At 36.6% G+C, this 21,333-nt stretch overlaps 1 protein-coding gene across 1 annotated transcript in view; it reads right to left on the bottom strand.

Moving 5' to 3' along the window:
* Positions 1-8,044: 8,044 nt before the first annotated feature.
* CYP2C107 (cytochrome P450 family 2 subfamily C member 107) overlaps positions 8,045-21,333 on the bottom strand; it is a 38,282-nt gene continuing 24,993 nt past the window's right edge. Inside the window, exons 7-9 of the mRNA XM_001501993.5 lie at positions 19,904-20,091; positions 10,588-10,729; positions 8,045-8,591 (exon numbers count right to left, since the gene is read on the bottom strand). Coding sequence (XP_001502043.5) covers positions 8,410-8,591; positions 10,588-10,729; positions 19,904-20,091 — 512 coding nt within the window. The 3' untranslated portion in view covers positions 8,045-8,409. The remainder of the gene's footprint in view (positions 8,592-10,587; positions 10,730-19,903; positions 20,092-21,333) is intronic.

Here is a 21,333-nt window from a genome sequence, read left to right as displayed (position 1 = left end):
GAGTGGAATTACTGAGTCACAGGATAGAAATATATTCTGAGTAGACATTGTCAAAAAGTTATGCAAACGGGTTGAAATTTCTGGCTATTTTTAAAATTAGGTAGGTTCCCAGGATGATTGTCTGTAAGACAAGGAAAAAAATAAACCAACCTCCCAACATACAAAACTCCTGGGCCAAATGGCTTCACTGGTAAGTACTGTGAAACACTTAGTGAAGAATTAATACCAATCCTTCTCAAACACTTCCAAAAAATAGAAGAGGAGGCAACACTTCCAAACTCATTTTGCAAGCCCAGCACTAGCTTGATAGCAAAACCAGACAAGGACATCACAAGAAAAGAAAGTTGTAGGGCAATATCCTTGATAAACAAAGATGCAAAAACCCTCAACAAAATATTATCCAACTGAATTCAACAATACCTGAAAAGGATCATACACCATGATCAAGTCAGATTTACTCCAAGGATGCAAGGGTGGTTCAACATCTGCAAATCAATCAACATATGATCCTTTCAACAGCTACAGGAAAACCATTTGATAAAATTCAAATTTGTATTCTTGATAAGAACTCTCAACAAAGTGGCTACAGAGAGAATGTACCTGAACATTACAAAGGCTATATACGACAAGCCCACCTCTAACATCATGTTCAGCAGTGAAACACTAAAACTTTTCCCCTAAGATTAAGGATAAGACAAGGTTGCCACTCTCATCACTTTTATTCAACATGGTGCTGCAAGTTCTAGTGAGAACAATTTGGCAAGAAAAACAAATGAAAGGCATCCAAATAGGAAAGGAAAAAGCCAAACTCTCTCTCTTTGCAGATGACATGACATTATATAGAGAACATCCTAAAGACTCCACCAAAAAACTGTCAGAACAAATGAATGATTCAGTAAAGTTGCAGGATACAAAATGAGTATGCAAAAATCAGTTGTGTTTCTACACACTATCAGTAAGTTATCAGCAAGAGAAATTAAGAAAAGAATCCAATTTGCAATTTCACCAAACAGAATAAAATACCTAGGAATAAATTTAACCAAGCTGGTGAAAAATGTGTACCCTGAAGCTATGAGCTATTGTTGAAATAAATGGAAGACACAAATTAATGAAAAGATATTTCTTGTTCATGGACTAAAAGAATTAATATTGCTATAATGTTCATATTACCCAAAACAATCCATAGATTCAAGGTAATTCCTATCAAAATTCCAATGGCTTTTTTCACAGAAATAGAACAAGCAATTCTAAAATTTGTAGAGAAGCATTATGACCCCAAATAGCCAAAGCAATTGAGAAAGAAGACCAAAGATGGAGGCATCACAATTCCTGATTTCAAGCTATACTACAAAGCTATTTAATCAAAGTGGTCTGTTATTGACATAAAGACAGACATAAATTGGGGCCGGCTCAGTGGTACAGCGCTTAAGTTCACACATTCCACTTCAGCGGCCCGGGATTTGCCAGTTTGGATACCAGCTGTGGACCTACGCACTGTTTGTCAAGCCATGCTGTGGCAGGCATCCCACATATAAAGTAGAAGATGATGGGCATAGATTTTAGCTCAGGGACAGTCCTCCTCAGCAAAAAAGAGGAAGATTGGCAGCAGATATTAGCTCAGGGCTAATCTTCCTCAAAAAAAAGAAGACACAACTCAATGGAACAGAATAGAGAGCCCAGCAATAAACCTACACATATCAGTCAATGATTCACGATGAGGGAGCCAAGAAAATATTGTGTTGAAAAAACAGTCTGTTCAATAAATGGTGTTGGGAAAACTGGACAGCCACAAGCCAAAGAATGAAACTGGACAACTATCTTACACAACACACAAAAATCAACTCAAAATTGGTTAAATACTTGAAGGTAAGAGTTAGAAGATAGGGGATATGCTCCTTGACATTGGTCTTGGCAATGATTTTTTGGATTTGACACCAAAATAAAAGGCAACTAAAGGCAATATAAATAAGTGGGACTCCATCAAAATAAAAAGCTTCTGTACACCGAAAGAAACCATTATCAAAATGAAAAGGCAATCTACAGAATAGGAGAAAATATTTGCAAAATAAAGGATTCATATCCCAAATATATAAAGAACTCATACAATTAATAGGGAAAAAAATCCAATTAAAAAATGGGAAGATAATCTGAATAGACATTTTTCCAAAAAGGACATCCAAATAGCCAGCAGGTACATGAAAAGTTGCTCAACATCACTAATCATCAGGTAAATGCAAATCAAAACCACAATCAGTTATCATCTCACACTGTTATGATGGCTGTTATCAAAAAGTCAAAAGATAAGTGCTGGCAAGAAAGTGGAAAAAAGGAAACATATACTGTTGGTCGGAATGCAAGTTGTTACAATTAGGATGGAATACAGTATGGAGGCGCCACAAAAAATTAAAAATAGAACTCCCATATAATCCATCAATCCTACCTCTGAGCATATATCCAAAGAAAATGAAATCAGTGTCTCAAAGAGACGTCTACATTCCCGTGTTCATTGCAGCATTATTCACAATAGCCAAGGTATGGAAACAACCTAAGTCTGCTGATGAATGAAAGGATAAAGAAAATACAATATAATGTATAGTAGAATATTATTTAACCATAAGAAAGGAAACCCTGCCATTTGTGATGATGTGGATGAAACTGCAGGGATTATACTGAATTAAATATCTCACAAAGGGAAATAGAAATACTATATGGTATCACTTCTCTGTGAAATATTAAAAAAAAAGTTGAAATCACAGAAACACAATATAGAATGGTGGTTGCCAGGGCTGAGGGTGGGGGAAATGGGGAGATATTAGTCAAAGGGTACAAACTTTGCATTATAACCTAAATGAGTTCTAGAGATCTAGATGTACAACATGGTGACTATAGTTAATAATACTTTATCATATACTTGAAATTTCCTGAGAGTAGATCTTAAGTGTTCTCACTACACCAAAAAAACAAAAAAATGAACTATGAGGTGATGGATGTGTTAATTAACTTGATTGTGGTAATCATTCACAATGTATATCAAAACATCATATTGTATCAAATATATACAATTTTTATGTCAATTATACCACATAAAGCTGGAAAAATAAAATAAAACTTTTATTTAATATTTTTTAATATTTTCTGTTTTTTATGCTGGCATTATTTATCTTTCCATTTATATTTCTATAAATATTTTCATCACACTTGCTATATTTCCACTCTCAGGTAATTCTAACATTTGGATTTAACAGATTTTTATTTCTATGGTCTACTCTTTATTCTCATACCTTTGTAAGTATCTTGTTTTCTGTAGGTTTGTTTATTTGATTTATCTTTTGCTCTGTTGAAATATAAAACACATCCAGTAAACTGCATTAATTTTCAGTATATGTTTTGGTGACTTTTTACATATGTATACACCTTCATAATATATACATATGCATACACCTTCATAAGCACCGTCCGCATCGAGATCTAGAACATTTTCCAACATCCCAGGAGACTCTCTCATGGCCTTTTCCAGTCCATTCATCCTAGAGAATAAACCACTATTCTGAATTCTATCAACGAAGGCTAGTTTTGCCTATTCTAGAAATGTACAAAAATATAATCTTACAGAATGTATTTTTTGATGTCTGCTCTTTCATTCAACCTTATACCTATGAGATTAATGGATGTTTCCACAAGTAGTAGTGGTTGTTCTTTTTTATTGATAGTAGTATTCCACTGTATGAAAATGACATGATATGTTTGTCCACTGTAAATTTAATAGACGTTGGGTTGGTTCCAGTGTGGGGCTACTAAAGAAAGCCATCGTGAATACTCTTGTTCAGGTCTTTTCTTTGATGTGTGCATATGTTCTCCAGGATATACAACTGAGAGTAAAGTCCCTGGTCTCTAGGGGTAGGCACGTGTCTACATTTAGGACATATAGTCAAACACTTCAGAGTTTTGAAACAAGTTATACCCCCACCAGCAATATACGAGAGTTCCAATTGTAGCACATTCTCACAAACATGGGATTTTCAGGAGTTTTTTTTCCATTTTGATAGGTATGTAATAGTAATTCATTTGTTGTTTTAATTTTTATTTCCAATATAACTAATAAAGTTGAGTACCTTTCTCATGACCACATGGATATTCTCTTCTATGAAGTGATTGTTCAAACATTTTGACAGTTTAAAAAATATTTGGGTGCCTTTTTTTCCTCAAGTTCTTTACATAACCTGGATATAGGTGCTTCCATGGATATATCTACTGCAAATACTTCTCCCAGTCTGTAGTTTACCTTTTGACTACATTAAATGATATATTTTGATGGATATGACTTTAAATATTAATTTAAATAAAGACCTATTTATCAATCTCCTGTAATAAGTGATTTCTGTAGCCTATTTTTAAAAATTGTTTGCAGAGTTCAAGGCCATAAAGACTTGATCTTATGTTTTACACTAGAGGCTTTATAGTTTTATTATTCACATTTCTATCTATGATCCATCTCAAATTACTGTTTGTAAACAACTTGTAGGAAACTAGTTGCATTTTCTTCCAACTGACTATTCACTTTATTTAGCATCAATTATTGAGATTATCCTTTTCCTACTAAATTAAGTAGCACTCTCATTTGATTGTATAGGTGTGAGTCTGTTTCTAAACTCGATTCTATTCCATTCCAATTTGCTATCCATGTGCCTATCCCACATTGTCCTAAATGCTATAGCTTTAAAGTAAGTCTTTATACCTGATATGTAAGTCCTCCGTCTTTCTACTCCTTCTTCTTCTTCTTCAATGCTGTATTGAGTATAATAGCTTCATTGCATTTCCACACAGGTTTTAGAATCAATTGGTCGATTCCCACAGAAATTCTGATAAGACTTTGATTGAGAATTCATTAACTTTATAGTGAGCTTTGGGAACTGACACCTTAAGAATATTAACTTTTTTTCGACTTACGAACATGGTATAACTCTCAATGTATTTGAGTATTCTTTCGCTTCTCCCAGCAATGTTACATAGTTTGTAGTGTTGAGGTGTCGCACATTATACAACAGACATATTTGTAGTAATTTGAGAGGGTTTTAGGTTATTTTAAATAGTTATTTTAACAATATCATCATTTAATTATTTCTTGTTAGTATAGAGAAATTCATTTTTGTATTAACCTTGTAGCCAATTTCTATAGCCACACTTCTTTACCATCAGAAGTTAATTCTATTCAGCTACACATTTACACCCTCCAGACCTAAACAGAATATTCTTAGCAGTTTATTTTCTTTATTTTTCTTTCATGACTACTCTGAAATAATTCTGTGAAGTTTCTGTTCTTTGTCCTGTGCACCCACTAAAGCCTTTGCTCAGTTAGCCTAGTGATCATCCACTAGCTGGACAGATATTTCCTTAGTAGTCTAGAACCAATAAATCTCTTTGTCTTTACAAGATGCTCAGTGTGTATGTCAGAACATGCCTTCAACACTCATCCAGGCAGTTTAGAATTCTGCCTTAGCCTTCACTTCCTGCTTACACAGGGCCTTAAGGTTAACCAGATGTGAGAGCTTAGGGTCTTCTCAGGTCTTTCTGAGCATGTATGGACTTGTAATGTCTCGATAATATGTCAGAGTTTTTCAAAGCCTCTTATGAATATCTCATTCTGAAGCTTTTCCTTTTAAGCTTTTTAGTTGGTCTATTGATTTCCCCCAACTGTTTCCCATAGCTTCAGGCATCCACTTTCTCGAAAAATTGCCTCTAATTGTTTTCAACAAATTCTTCTGGGGAAAATGCTGTTTTTACTGGGTAAGCTCATAATCAGATCAAATAAAGACAACCCTGCATGTGAGGTGTTCCAGGGAACCACAAGGCAGGTCAAATAATAATTCTTTGGGAATAGGGCTTTGAAGGAGCTCCAACTCCACTCTGCCATCTCCAGTGGCTGTTAGACTGCTGCTTTTCACCATCATTATGGGCTATATCTTTTCAAGTTACCTCATGGCAGGGGAGACAAAGGAAGGGAATAAGGCAAGTTAAAACACCAGAGGTCACTGTTCTTACTGAGATTTATCCATTTTACTTGAATAAACATTCCACAGATTGATGTAAGCCTTTGGCTAATTTCAAGAGTTCTGAAAAGTTGATCTGAATTTCAAGAGTTCTGAAAAGTTGATCTGATAATTTTTGCCTGTGCTCTCATTGTTTTATGTTGGAATTTTCACAAGTCACTACTTCACACAATTTTGCTGACATCTTTCAGTCTAATATTGAATAAAAGTAATGAGAGTGTATATCCTTACTATTTTCAAACTTATGGGGACAGGGTTTAATATTTCATAATTATATAAACATTGTCTAGGATTTTGGAGATATCCTTTTTCAGATTTAGGAAATCCTATATTAATCTCAATTTGTTAGAGTGTTGAGCTTTATCAATTTTTTGTACATTTATTGAGAAGATCACATGTTTCTCAGTTGCATTTTTATCTTTATTGTGTCCTACACATTGTACAATAAATAATGCACTGATAATTTGAGGCTATAAATGACATTACCTTTCTCCAGCCCAAAGGATGCTTCCAGCAAGCAGAAAACATTTAGGCGTGGATCAATGTAATGCAAACAGTGATTGAAATTCTTTACAGCAGGACTGTAGTCATAAGGATTCTTCAACTTCAGGCTGATTCTTAACCTTTGGTTGCAGACTTTCACTGTTACCTTCAGGCTTCAACTGAAGTCAATATGTTTACTTGGTCTTTCCTACTTGGCTGACTCTAAACTCCATTTTTTTTCCCTACTAGCCCTGGGGATGTGCCAAAAACTTTTTTCAGGTTCTAAAGCTCCTATGTGAGATTTTATAATCAGCCTTTCAGCCTCTCAGCTCTTGATTTCAAATGAGCAATCAACTCAAGGGTAAAATCACATCAAAAAGCATTCTTCCCAATATGGATTTCCCAAATGCTGTTATCTTCTCCCCACAAATCTTCACAATTTTTATCACTTTCCCATGCTTAAAAACAAATATTAGTGTAAATATATGTGTGTATATGTGTATGTGATGTCAGAGAGAGAGAGATACAAAGGTGTAGATGCTATTTATAGAAATTTCTGGTCATTGCAATGAAATATTATTTGCAGATGGTAGGACTTCCTACTTGAAAAAATCCATGATAGGTAATTAAAATTATTAAATGTACAAAAAAAATTGCCCTCAGTATAAGAGTTTGGTCAAATAGTGTTTCTATTACACTCATGATAGAAAAGTAAACATATATAATTTTTAGTGCAATATTCTTCATATATATCTATGAAAAATAAATGTGCACATATATGTGCAGCCATATCACATCTAGGAAACTATCGTAAAGAAGTAGCACAGGAATAATAAAAGATATATGCACATAATAGCATGTAACAAAAGTTCAAAAGTTGCAAAAATTTCAAAAATAATCTAAACAACCTTGGATAGTGAGATCATTTTAAAATTATTATGTAAAATTATTATAGGCAATCAGCAGGGTATATGAGACACATTTATTTATACTGTTTGTAAAACTATCTATATGTTACTATATAAATGTCACCGTCAAATCATAGCTATTATGATACATATATAATGTGATAAACATGCTTATATTACATGTAAATATATACATGTGTGTATATATGTATATTCACACATACACATAAAACCACACATAAATTTCTGTATGTATGTGTTCAAATATAACCATTCATATATATTATATTCCCCTCTTCTGTGCCTTAATATATCTGTGTGCATGTGTCTTTAACCACTAGGGCAAAAGAGGAAGGACATCCTTGGACAGATCAACAAATTCATGCAATTGCCTCTGGATGAAATGATCTTCCTCTATTTTCTCCCCACATGTATATACATATACATACATACACCTATACAAACATACATATGCAAACATACACAGCACATACATAATTATATTTTAATAATCATAGCGAAAGTATAGAAATTCTACATGCCAAACTGTCAAGAGATCATTCCCCTGGAGAGCTAGATACGAATAAGAGATGAGTCAATTTCATATTTTGTTTTTAAAATGTTTTAACCCATGGGATAATTTCAAATTTTTAATTTTTAATAAAACAAAATATGACATCTATAAGGTGCCTTCCACTTTGTGTACACTGCAGATGAGATGTAGCTTGAGATCTCAAAATTGTGTTACAATAAGAAGTTTATTGGAGACAAACCAGTGAGCTTTACTTCATGCAGGGAAATTTGAACTGAATCTTAAAGGATGGGGAAAATTAGAAGAGACAGGGCTCAGGAACGTCATTTCTGCTGTTAAGGGGGAATGGATAATGGCTAACAAACAGGACAGAAAGCATCTGGCTTGTTCAGATGAGGCTAGCGAGTCTCGCTCTGTGATCAGGCGGCCTGCCCTTTCTTCAGACTGGAATGAAACAGAGCTCATAGAAGGGTGGTACAGAGGTTATCCCACTGGCAATTGGGGTAGTGTCAATGTCCTTTGGGTCAACCAGAGGTTTCAAGGTAAAATGCTGTAAAATGTTGGTCAGGAGTAAAAACAGCTCCATGCGGGCCAGGCCTTCTCCAACACAAACTCTTTTTCCTAAAAAATGACATATAAAGTAGATATTCATTTAATTCTACTTCTGAGTTAGCACACAGGGAGGCTTAAATAAATGGAATTAATTAATAAAGGACTAATTAACTGATGGCTTCTTCTATCTACACTCAAACCTGGTTTCCTTCATTTCCTCAGCATGGATTTCTGGGTACATGCTTTCTGAAAAAATCTTTTCTCTACCTCCACATTGAAATTGTTTTGCTGAGGCTTGCCAATGACATCTTTCTATACACACACACAAAAACACACGTGTACACTTACTATCCCAACTGGCATGAGACACACCCTATACATCTACCTCCCAAGACCCAACAATAGATTTATTTCTCTTTATCTGGATTCTAAAGGATAATCTTAACCTCGTCATGTCCTACTTTAAAAAATTTCTAGACCTTACCATTGCCAAGTATAAAAATAATACAGTAAACTAGCCAAAAGCGTTACTAAGTCTTCACAAATCTCCAAAAAGACTGGTAATTTCAAATATTATCTGAGATTCCAGTCATTCCTCAACTGAAATAGTCTTCCTCTCCACTCTGCCTGAGCATATTCTCCACACACTTCTAGAATGAGCTCAGATGTCATTTATTCTATGCAAACTTCCTTCACCTGCTCAGGGTATACAATTCACTCCCTTATCTGTTCTCCACAACACTCATCAGTGCTTCTAATACAGCACATTTCACATGAAATTGTAATTATTCATCTGTCTCACAGGCTAGAGTATAAACTCTTAAGGTACGGCCTTAGATCTTGTCACGATTGCCACAATATCAGGACAAAAGCAGGCCTGCAAGCCCTGTGCAATGAACAGAAATCTCGAGCAGGCTCTTACTGCAATAGCGGGCCCAAAATACAGGAAGACAGGCCAGGACTAGTGCAGCAGTATCTTGCTTTGAGATCATCTCTAGACACTGCACCTAACCCTTGCTTCTCCTTTGGAATGTGCTGAAGTTTCTTCATTTCTCCTTCCTTCCAGATCCATTCTATGTTTGTTTGTCTTCCATCCATGCCTACTTTGTGTTCAGGAAGATGATTCTATAGAATTCATAAACCCAGAAGTTAGTTCCCTTTTGGGTTCTGAATACATTCCGAGGATTAGATATTGAAAGGGTCAGAGTACTTATTCCTTCAATCCCTCCCTCCAGGAGACAGTTTAGGCACTGGCTGTACTCCTCCATCTATAGATGCATCTGCTGTTGAGGTATCCACTCTCTCCTTGCTAAAGGTCAGTTTGGGTTCCAGTCATTCCAGTAACACCCTCCTTCCCTGGATCCTTCTGACCTAGGATGGCAACATCTTCCTGCTGATGTTTGTCCCTGAGTACTTCACCGTACCTTGTTACTTCCCTTAATCCTGCCCACATCTCCGAAAACGTTAAAATCACTTTAACCTTTTTTCAAGGGTGCACCTGTTTCCTTCCAGGCCTCTAACAAATTGAAGGAAGATACTCAAATGCTACTTCCTGCAAGAAAATTTTCCTTACCCTCCAACTACTGTGCCCTCTGCCCCTGACTCCCAAAAGGCAGGAGTCAGGAGCTCCTCTCTCTGGGCTCCCACAGCTGCCCCTCAAAGAGCATTTGTCACTCAGGAGTCTCATTGCCTGTCAATTTGCTCTCCCCTCTCCTAGAGAGAGGATCTGTTTCTGATTCACATTTGTGTCCCAGGATCTGAGCATGCAGCTGCTACATATAAAGGTCTCAGTGAAGCTTATTGAGCGAACTGGCTTCTTAGGGCCGGTGAAAAATACTTAGTGGAATTGGACTTCTAGTGGAAGCTCTTAGGAATCTCAGTGGTGGGTTATGAGACAAACTTAGTGAATGCAGCCTCCAATCCAATGAGAAATAACCTGGACTTAGGGAGTGGTGCATCTGGCCTCATACAAATGACAATTCATCCAGCCCAGAGTAGCCTTCATGCAATGCTCTTCCTCATCTCACTTGACCCCTGTTGACAGATAAAAATGAAGTTTGCTTGCCTGCTGAAAAAGCCATGAAGTAGTCACTCTTCTTAAAGTTACCACTTTCATCCAGGAAGTGGCCAGGATCAAACTGCTCTGGGTTGGGAAACTCTTTGTCATCGTGCAGGACAGAAGTCAGAGATGTTAATATCTCTGTGCCCTGATACAAATAGAAACAGATAAACTGGATTATAAAGAAGGTCATGCAGCTTGAAAACAAAAAAAGCCCCTCATCTAATCCTTTTGCTTTATAGATGAGGAGATTGAGACACAAAAAGGAGAACTTATTTGTTTCATGTCACACAACAAGTTAGTGACCCAGCCTAACAGGTCTTATATCATATAATGTCAGTCCAGGGCTCTGTTCATGGACTCCATCCTCCTCAGTTTGTAGCCAGACACCAGCATTTCCATTTCAGAAAATTCACGGAGCTCTCTGGAGTGCATTGTTCTTGACAAATAATTGCAGTGTTGTCTAAAACGGTTGACGTCACTGAAAATCCAGCTCATTTATTTAGAAGCAAGTATTCAGTCTTCTTCAAAATTCTACTTTAATGGCCATATTCTTAAAAACCCTTCACTTTCCGACCCAGATGAGACACTTGGTAAGCAAGTATCCCCCTCCTTCGCGATGTTCTTTCAATTGAATTGTTGCATATTCTTATGGAAATGAGAGAGCATTTCCTGTTTCTAGTAGGGTTTTGCCAAACTCAGAGACACAGTGTAAGATAATGATTTGGAGTTTAGTTTTCAGAATCAATCGAATCTTTCCCTCTATGACCATAGGTAAGTTGTTTATTTCCATGCCTCATTTTCATCACTAGTAAAGTGTAAACAACATCTGGATTGGTTTATTGTAGACATAAAATGAGATAATATATAAAATACTTCTTAAACAAATATTACCACATGGTAAAAGGCTCAATAGAGAGACATTCTTTTACTGTTGTGATGATAATGATTTCATTTATGATATCTTGTGATCTTTTAATAAAATCATACATTTCTTACATAGCAGAGAAAAAATTCAAATCCACCTCTGTCCGAGGCATTCTAGTATACTGTACAGCCTTTCCAAATATATGATGTAGTTCTCATTCTAGAAAGGTCATGAATCGAATGCATAGACTGTCATTTCCATGTGGACAAAGGAAAAAGAAACTGAAGTTTCAATATTTCTTGAGCCTCTGCCCCATAACACAACTACATTTGTGATTCATTTTCTGCTCTGGGTGAACTAATAGAAACGCCCTGAGCATGAAGGATAGGAGATAGTATAGTCAGTCCTAGAACAGGCTTCCATATAAATTTAATATGTGGCAAAACACTTCTCCCAGCTGATGGGACCATCTACTTCAGGCTATAACACAGCAACTGCTTTGGAGTTGCCCTCACAACTAAAACAAATATAAATCCAGGAAAAAAAATACGTGAAGTAACAGTTTTCCAGCATTGAACAAGAGGCAATCCAGGATTGTGATGCTGTACTGAAGAATATTAGGTAGGCCCTACAATCACTGTGAGTTTCTACCTGAGAATACTTTCCTACCAGAGTGCAGGGAGGTGAGGGCCAAGCAAAATGGTGCTTTTTTGACCTAAAGAGACACAGATCAAAATGTGGCACCCAGAATTTGTGACAGGAAAAATCTACAAAAATGAGGATCTCAAGATTGTACAGGACTATTCTCTGAAAGTCCATGGTTGGGTTGCACACATGCAAGAGGAAATTCCATGAAGCCTGTCCGAGTATGACTGCTGGAGATTTGAGAACTGAAGGTGGATACCAGACATTGTGCAGTGATAGAGATGTTGAAGTTCCAACCCAGTTAGAGTGGAGAGAATGTTCTTGACACCTCAGAATTTCTGTGGTGACTCCAAAAGTTCTAAGTTGTTGGATTAAGGAACCCACCCTGGACTAAGGACCATGCCCAAAGACTAAATTCAAATTTGAAATTAAGCCACCATAACAAAGAATTATAGTAAGTCGAACAGACTGGAAAACACTTGTTGGTAATTTAGCTGCCTGGGAGAATAAAAGTCAATGTCCTTTAAATCTAGACTCCCCACAAGGTATCATTCAAAATGTTGCGCATATAATAAAAAATTATTAAACATGTGAAAAACAAGGAAACATGACCCATAATTAAAGAAAAAAATAGTCAATAGAGGCAGACCCCATAATATCCTAGATGTTAGAATCATGCAAGAACTTTATATTAGGAGTCTATCGAAGCACTTAAATGAACAATTAGTAATAATAAAGAATAGATGGCAAATATCAGCAGGGAAATTAAAACTGTAAAAATAGAAATTCTAGAAAGGAAATTTTTACTACATGGCATTAAAAGCATTAGAGACTGCAAAAGGAAATGTTAGTGAAGTTAGAGGCATATCAATAGAGTAATGGCTGAGAAGCTCCTATTGGAAGAGTTCCCCAAGAGATAATAACTATAAACTCTGAAATACACATAAACACACACACACATTTCTGGAGGGTGACCAAAATCATGAAGGTACTGAAATGCAGAAAACACTTGAAAAAAAGCAAAGGGAACAGGTCGGTTTTCTATTTTCATGCTGTTGTGTTGAGCACAGGCCCCAGGCAGCAAACTATTAGGTGACTAAAACTTGGCTGTCAGCCAACTGTCTCGCTGGTTCTTCAAGCCAGTGACAACATTCAGGTCCATCACCTGTACAGAAGCTGAAAAGATTGGGGATAAATCCTAGAAAAGAAACAGCTGTCCAGTTTTCCCAACACCATTTGTTGAAGAGAATTTCCGTCCTCCACTGTCGTTTTGGCTCCCTTGTTGAAATTTAGCTGTCCATAGGTGTGTGGGTTTATTTCTGGGCTCTCAATTCTATTCTGTTGATCTCTGTGTCTGTTTTTGTGCTAGTACCATGCCGTTTTGATCACTATAGCTTTGTAGTATTTTTAAATCAGGGACTGTGATACCTCCAGCTTTGTTCTTTTTTTCTCAGGATTGCTTTGGCTATTTGGGGGTTTTATTATTCCATATAAATTCTAGGTACCTTTGTTTTATTTCCAAGAAAAATGTCATTGGGATTTTGAGAGGGATTGCATTGAATCTGTAGATTGCTTTAGGAAGTATAGACATTTTAACAATGTTTATTATTCCAATCCATGAGCACAGAATATCTTTTCATTTCTTTGTGTCTTGTTCGATTTCTTTCAACAATGTCTTAGAGTTTTCAGTGTACAAGTTTTTCACCTCTTCAGTTACATTTTTTCCTATGTACATTATTCTTTTTTTTGCAATTATAAGTGGGGTTGTATTCTTACTTTCTCTTTCTGCTATTTTGTTGTTAGTGTATAGAAATGCAACTGATTCTTGTATGTTGATTTTGTACCTGCAAATTTACTGTGTTCATTTATTATTTCTAATAATTTTTAGTGGATTCTTTAAGATTTTCTGTGCATAAAATCATGTCATCTGCAAATACTGACAGTTTTACTGCATGTTTTCCAATTTGGATCCCTTTTATTTCTTTTCGTTGACTAATTGCTCTGGCTAGGACTTCCACTACCATGTTAAAGAAGAGTGGTGAAAATAGGCATTCTTGTCTTCTTCCTATTCTTAAAGGGATAGCTTTCAGTTGTTCACTGTTGAGTAAGATGTTGGCTGTGGGTTTGTCATATATGGCCTTTATTACATTGAAGTACTTTCCTTCTATACCCATTTTATTCAGAATTTTTATCATAAATGAATGCTGTATCTTGTTGAATATTTTCTCTGCATTTATTGAGATGATCACATGATTTTTATTCTTCATTTTGTTAATGTGGTGTATCACATTGATTGATTTGTGGATGTTGAAAAAATCCCTGCACCCATGGAATAAATCCCACTTGACCATGGTGTATGAACTTTTCAATGTATTGTTGTGTTCAATTTGCTAGTGTTTTGCTGAGAATTCTTGCATCTATGTTCATCAGTGATATTGGCCTATAATTTTCTTTTTTGTGTTATCCTTGTCAGGTTTTGGTATAAGAGTAATGCTGGTCTCATACAATGACTTAGGAAGCTTCCCTTCCTCTTCAACGTTTTGGAAGAGTTTAAGAATGATTGGTATTAAGTCTTCTACGAACATTTGGTAGAATTCACCAGGGAAGCTGTGTGGTCCTGGACTTTTGTTTTTTGTGAGGTTTTTGATTAATGTTTCGATCTCCTTACTAGTGATCGGTCTATTCAGAGTCTCATTTCTTCATGACTCAGTTTTGGAAGGTCGTGAGATTCTAAGATTTATCCATTTATTCAGGATTATCCAATTTGCTGCCATATAGCCTTCCATATTAGTCTCTTATAATCCTTTTGTGCTTCAGTAGTCTCCATTGTAATATCTCCTCATTCATTTCTGATTTTATTTATCTGAGCCTTCTCTCATTTTTTCCTGGTGAATCTAGCTAAAGGTTTGTCAATTTTGTTTATCTTTTCAAAGAATCAGCTCTTAGCTTCATTGGTAATTTTCCTACTGATTTTTAGTCTCTATTTCATTTATTTTTAAATGCTCTGATTTTTATTTCCTAATTTTTACTGATTTTGGCCTTTGTTTGTTCTTATTTTTCTAGTTCTTCTAGGTGCACTGTTAGATGGTTTCTTTGAAATATTTCTTGTTTCTTAAGGTAGGCCTGTATTGCCATAAACTTTCCTCTTAGTACTACTTTTGCTCTATCCCATAAATTTTGGCATATTGTATTTTCATCTTCATTTGTCTCCAGGTATTTTTTTATTTCTCCTTTGATTTCTTCATTGACCTAATAGTTGTTCATTAGCATTTTGTTTAATCTCCACGTATTTATGGTTTTTTCAGCTTTCTTCTTGTAGCTGATTTCTAGTTTCCTACTGTTCTGATCAGAAAAAGATACTTGGTATTATTTTAATCTTCTTATATTTATTGAGACTTCTTTTGTGGCCTCATATGTGATCTATCCTGAAGAATGTTCCATGTGCATGAAGAAAGAATGTGTATTCTGCAGTTTGGGGATGGAATGTACTGTATGTGTCTACAAAGAAAATCTGGTCTAATGTGTCATTTAAGACCAATGTTTCCTTATTGATCTTCTGTTTGGACAATCTATCCATTTATGTAAGTGGAGGTTAAAGTTCCCTACTATTATTGTGTTACTATCAGTTTATCCTTTTATGTCTGTTAATAATTGCTTTATATATTTAGGTGCTCCTATGTTGGGTGCACAGATATTTACAGATGTTATATCCTCTTGTTAGATTGTTCCCTTTATCATTATGTAGTGCTCTTCTTTGTCTCTTGTTACAGCTGCTGTTTTAAAGTATATCTGAAATAAGTATTGCTACCCCAGCTTTCTTTTCACTTCCCTTTGCATGGAGTGCCTTTTCAATCCCTTCACTTTTAGTTTGTGAGTGTCTTTAGTTCTGAAGTGTATCTCTTGTAAGCAGCATATAAATGGGTCTTGTTTTTTTAATCCATTCAGCCACCCTATGTCTTTTGATTGGAGCATTTAGTCTATTGACATTTAAAGTAGCTATTGATAATAATGTACTTATGACCATGTTTTACTTTTTTCTTGGTGTTTTAGTAGTTCGCCTCTTTTCCCTTCTCACTTTCCTGCTGTCTCCCCTTGTGATTTAATGGCTTTCTTTAATATTATATTTGGGTTCCTTCCTATTTATTTTTTGTGTATTTATTATAGTTTCTGGTTTGTGGTTACCACTTGGTTCCTATAAAATAACCTAGGAAAATAGAAGTCTATATTAAGTTGATTGTCTCTTAAGATTAACCTTTCACTAAAACCCCTACAATTTTACACTCCTCCCCACATTTTATGTTTTTCATAGCATACTTACGCTCTTTGTGTGTGTGTGTGTGTGTATCCCTTAACCTCATATCATAAAGATAGATATTTTTAGTACTTTTGTCTTTTGACCTTCATACCAGCTTTATATGTGATTGATCCACTACCTTTACCGTAGATTTGCCTTTACCAATGATATTTTTTCTTTGACAATGTTCTTATTCCTACGTGTGGTCTTTCCTTTTCCAGTTAAATAAGCCCCTTTAACATTTCTTGTAAGTTCAGTTTAGTGGTAATAAACTCCTTTACTTTTTGCCTTTCTGGAAAACTCTTTATCTCTCTTTCCAATCTGAATGATAACCTTGCTGGGTAGAGCATTCCTGGCTTGATCTATTGCCTTTCAGCTCTTTGAATATATCATGCCACTCCCTTCTAACCTGCAAGGTTTCTGCTGAGAAGTCAGCTGATAACCTTATGAAGTTTCATTTGTATGTAACTTGTTGCTTTTCTCTTGCAGCTTTTAAGATTCTCTCTTTATCTTTAATTCTTGACATTCTAATTATAATTTGTCTTGGTGGGTGCCTCTTTGGCTTCATCTTGTGTGGTGCCCACTGTGTCTCCTGTAATTGGATGTCTGTTTCCTTCCTTAGGTTAAGGAATTTCTCAGTTGCTATTTCTTCAAATAGGTTTTCTTCTCCCTGTTTCTCTCTTTTCCTTCTGAGACACCTATAATACAGATGTTAGTATGCTGGTGTTGTCATAGAGGTCCCTTAGACTGTCTTCCTTCTTTTTAACTATTTTTTTATTTCTGTTCAGCTTGGGTGATGTCCTCTACTCTTTCAGCCAGATCACTCATATTTTTAGCATATACTGTGACAGGTTAAAAATTCATATTGCAATCTCAAAATCAACTACCAAAAAGAAAAAACAAAAAGAACAACAGAAAAAGAAGCGTAAGTAAAATGTCAAGAGGCATAAATATAGAGTCATCAGAGGAAATAAAAGGAAATGGCACCAAATCATTGATTGACTCAGTCAGGGAAGGATAAATACAAAAAGAAATCACAAATAAGAATTAAAGCCAGGATAATAGACTCAATGCAAATATACAGAAATTTAAAGTAAATGTAGATGACATAAACTTCACAATTTAAAAAAAGTCTCATAATTAAAGATTATCAGACTTGATAAAAAGGCAAGAAGCAACTATGTGCTGTTTGAAGTTGCAGGCTGAAATGAAGAGAATGGGAAATGATTTATTATGCATGCTTTACCCATAAGAAAGCTGGTAAGGTTCCATTAATGACAGACAAAGTGGACTTCAGGACAAAAAGTATTACCAAAGATTAGAAACGACACTTCATAGTGATAAAGAGATTAATCAATCATAGAGACATTACAATACAAAATATATGCGTCCAGGAACAAATTTGCCAAACATGAGGCAAAATTTTACAATGAGACCTATAGACAAATCTATTAGCCACTTTAAATGCCTAGTACACGATTTTTAAGTTTTTGCATTGAAGTGTGCTAATTAAACTTCTAACATCCAAACTCTTCAGTGAAGCCACATTGCTCATAGTCACTCTTGTATGATGTGATCCATTTGAGGGAAAATTTGCCCTGAAACCTGAATTGAGCTGGTACCATTCAGGCAGAAGCACAGGCAGGGGTACTGCAAGCTGAGGACTGTAACCTGGGTTATACATATTTGAAAGTGCTTTGAAAACTGTAAAAGACCAAAGAAAAGAGCCACGGCCTGTAATTCTCCAATCCAGCCAGAGATAAACCTAGATTGGGAGGTTCTTCTTCAAGAACACTGACGTTCAAGATCCAGATAGTCTAGACAACAGAGTGATAACTTAGTACCTCAGCCCAAACTTCAAACTTGGGAGTGGAGGAATTATTCTGAAGGAAAGCATAAAAACTGAAAAAACTAGAGGCCAACAGTAAAACCATGAGAAACATCAACATTTAAGTTACATGGAGGGAGGCAGAGAGAGCAGAGACTATGGAGAACAAATACCCAGAGAGATAGGAGGAAAACTAGGAGAGCATCACATCACTGAAGTGAGAAGTGAGTATATCCATATGGAAGACATTCCTAAGGGTGTTAAATGCTGCCATGAGGCCAAGTGAAATTAATTCTTGAAAACATTCATTGGATTTAATAATATGGAGGTCATCAATGGCTTTGATGAAAATGTTATCACTGGAATGGAAAGTATACTTCAATGGGTTGATGAATAAGAGATTGATTAGAAATGTTTACAAGACTATAACCAATTTCTTCCAAGATTTTGAATCTGAGGGAATAGATAAGACAGAATTGAACAGAGGGGTCAAGATTTGGGGAGGATTTTTTTTTTTTTTAGATGTAATAGAATTGAGCATGTTTGAATGCTAATGGAAAGGGGGGCAGTAGGGAGGGAGAAAATAAAGACAAGGAAAAAATAAGAAATGATTATTTGAGGAGGATCCCAGAAAGAATGAAAGGAAAGAGATCCATGGCACAGGCAGAAAGATTTATTTTATATAAAAAGAGAATCCTTTTACAAAACAACAGACATGAAAGAGAAATCAAAGGGTGTGGATGTAGCAAAATTGTAAATCTAGTGGAAGGAAATTGAGAGAGTTCCCTTCCAATGGCTCTGAGTTTCTCTGTCAGGTAGAAGTCCAGGTCACCTGAGAAAAAGGGCATGGAGAATTGGAAGGGAAGAGTTCAGGACTGAAAGAGTCATTGTCAAGCACGGTGGTCCAAGCTTTGTTAAGTTATAAAGCATGATTGCTGGATAGGATTGAGGACACATCTGGGATTGGTGATAATACCAATCTGCTGGGCTGTATGGTCCTTTCCAGATGGGATCATTAGCACATGGGCAGATAGGAAGGAAGGAAACTGTTGGATTGGACTTTTGACAAGTAAATGAAATGGATAGGTGGGGAGGCTGGGGTTGAGGGGCAGGGGAGGCAGTTATGGGATACTAGTTAAGTGGTAAGAGTAATAAAACATACACTAGAGAGGCCAGCCAGTGACATAGCAGTTAAGTTCACACACTCCACTTTGGCAGCTGAGGGTTCACTGGTTTGGATCCTAGGCCCGGACAGACACACCATTTATCAAGCCATGCTGCAGCAGACGTCCCACATATAAAATAGAGGAAGATGGGCACAGATGTTAGCTTAGGGCCAATCTGCCTCAACAAAAAGAGGAAGTTTAGCAGCAGATGTTGGCTCAGGGCTAATCTTCTTCAAAAAAACACACACTGGAAAGCAGGGAAGTGAAGAGCAGATTGGGTTAATGGACAGGCAGAGCATGGAGTTATCAATGTCCTGAAACTCCTGTGGGAGTGTAAGCACTATTATATTTCTAAAATTGTATCAACAAACTAGAAGGAAAGAAGCATGTGGTCAGAGGGTGAGATGTCTGAGTTTTGACTGTGCAAGACCTGTAGAAGGTTAGGCAATCTGTAATTCTATGACCATGATAGTTGATATTCTAAGATTCCTAAGGAGGAGTATAGATGAAATATCTCTCACCTTGGGAATAAGGTATTCTCTGAACTTAATGTCCTGTGTTGTTGCATGGGGCAAGCTGTTGGGGACGAGGTCAATGTATCTCTGGATCTCGTGCACCACAGCATCTGTATAGGGCATGCGGTTCCTGTCCTGCATGCTTGGGCTCCGGTGTCTGCCAACCACACAGTCAATCTCTTCCCGGACTTTACCTGGCAAGGTAAGAATCAGAATTCATGTGAAATAGAAAGGATTTTTATTTGATCTTCTTAAGCATAGTTACATTTAGGTGGGAGATGGGGAGAAGGGAAAATTATATAAGGCCACCACCATAAGAAAAAAAATAGAAAGAGAATTTCAGTTTCCTGGGCAAAATGAAATCTCATTAGAGACTTAAATAGATGTACATTTAAAACACAATTATACCATGAGATTCATTTCTCACCTCTGGATTCTATTTTGTATACTTTGCCTGATAGACTCAAGGATCTGTGATCTTCAAGGCTCACTACAGACCACGTAGTTTAACCACTTTGTGTATGCCACTTTTTGTTTTAAAAATGTAAGCTCCAAGAAAGAAGGAACTATGCAGTGCAGTAAATGCTTCATAAATACAACAATTGAATAAGATGTTAGTACTCAGTACATGAGAATAAGATATAAGTTAACATTTTATTTTGAATGCAAAATATGAAAGGCATGATGCACTATTTGTTATAATACTTTATAATTCCTCAAAATAGCTCTGCATGTTGAGTGTTATTTTGTACATCTTAAAAATGAGGAAATAGAGGAGTGACGTCAGCATCATGGCTAAGTGAGCTTGCCCAGGACTCTCTCCTCTCCAACATACAACAAAAATGAGCAACAATATTCCAACAAAAAATATCCTAATAGCACAGGAATCCTCGGAGACCCACAGCAGCCAAACACCAGAGGGCAAAGAGGCTGAAGCCCCCCTGGGAGGAGCTGGAATGGGTTAAGAGAGAACTTCCCTCCCTCCCCTAGAGACTGGGATAGCTGCAGGAGGCTCTATGAGGGAAGGAGTAGGGGAGGGGCCATGCCTCAGTGGGATCACCCAGCACTCCCTAGGGCCCTTGAAGCCCAGATGGAAGCCCTCTAATGGAGTGAAAGCTTTTGTGTGGGGTCACCTCATCAAGCCAAGACCCCAGGAGACCAGATAGCAAGAGCTGGTCAGGAAACCCAGGTCTGCATGCAAGAGAAAATGCCTCCCCCAAAAACCCGTGCTGTGCCATGTGATCTCGGCTGAAGGCAGAGGGCTCAGAATACACGGCTCTCAACGCCCATCTAGCGGTGACAGGCTGTAACTACAACCGAACAATATCACAATGGGCAAGACCCATTCCAGCATCTGGCAGTTCATAAAAGCTCCAGACCAGAGGGAAAACAAGCACCCAGAATTATGCCCTGAGACCTCAGAAATAAGTAAACTA

The sequence above is a fragment of the Equus caballus genome, chromosome 1 (assembly GCF_041296265.1).
Source record: "Equus caballus isolate H_3958 breed thoroughbred chromosome 1, TB-T2T, whole genome shotgun sequence".
In the NCBI taxonomy this organism is placed as follows: domain Eukaryota; kingdom Metazoa; phylum Chordata; class Mammalia; order Perissodactyla; family Equidae; genus Equus; species Equus caballus.
The sequence above is the reverse complement of the archived record's forward strand: the minus strand, read 5'-3'. Positions and strand labels throughout refer to the sequence as shown.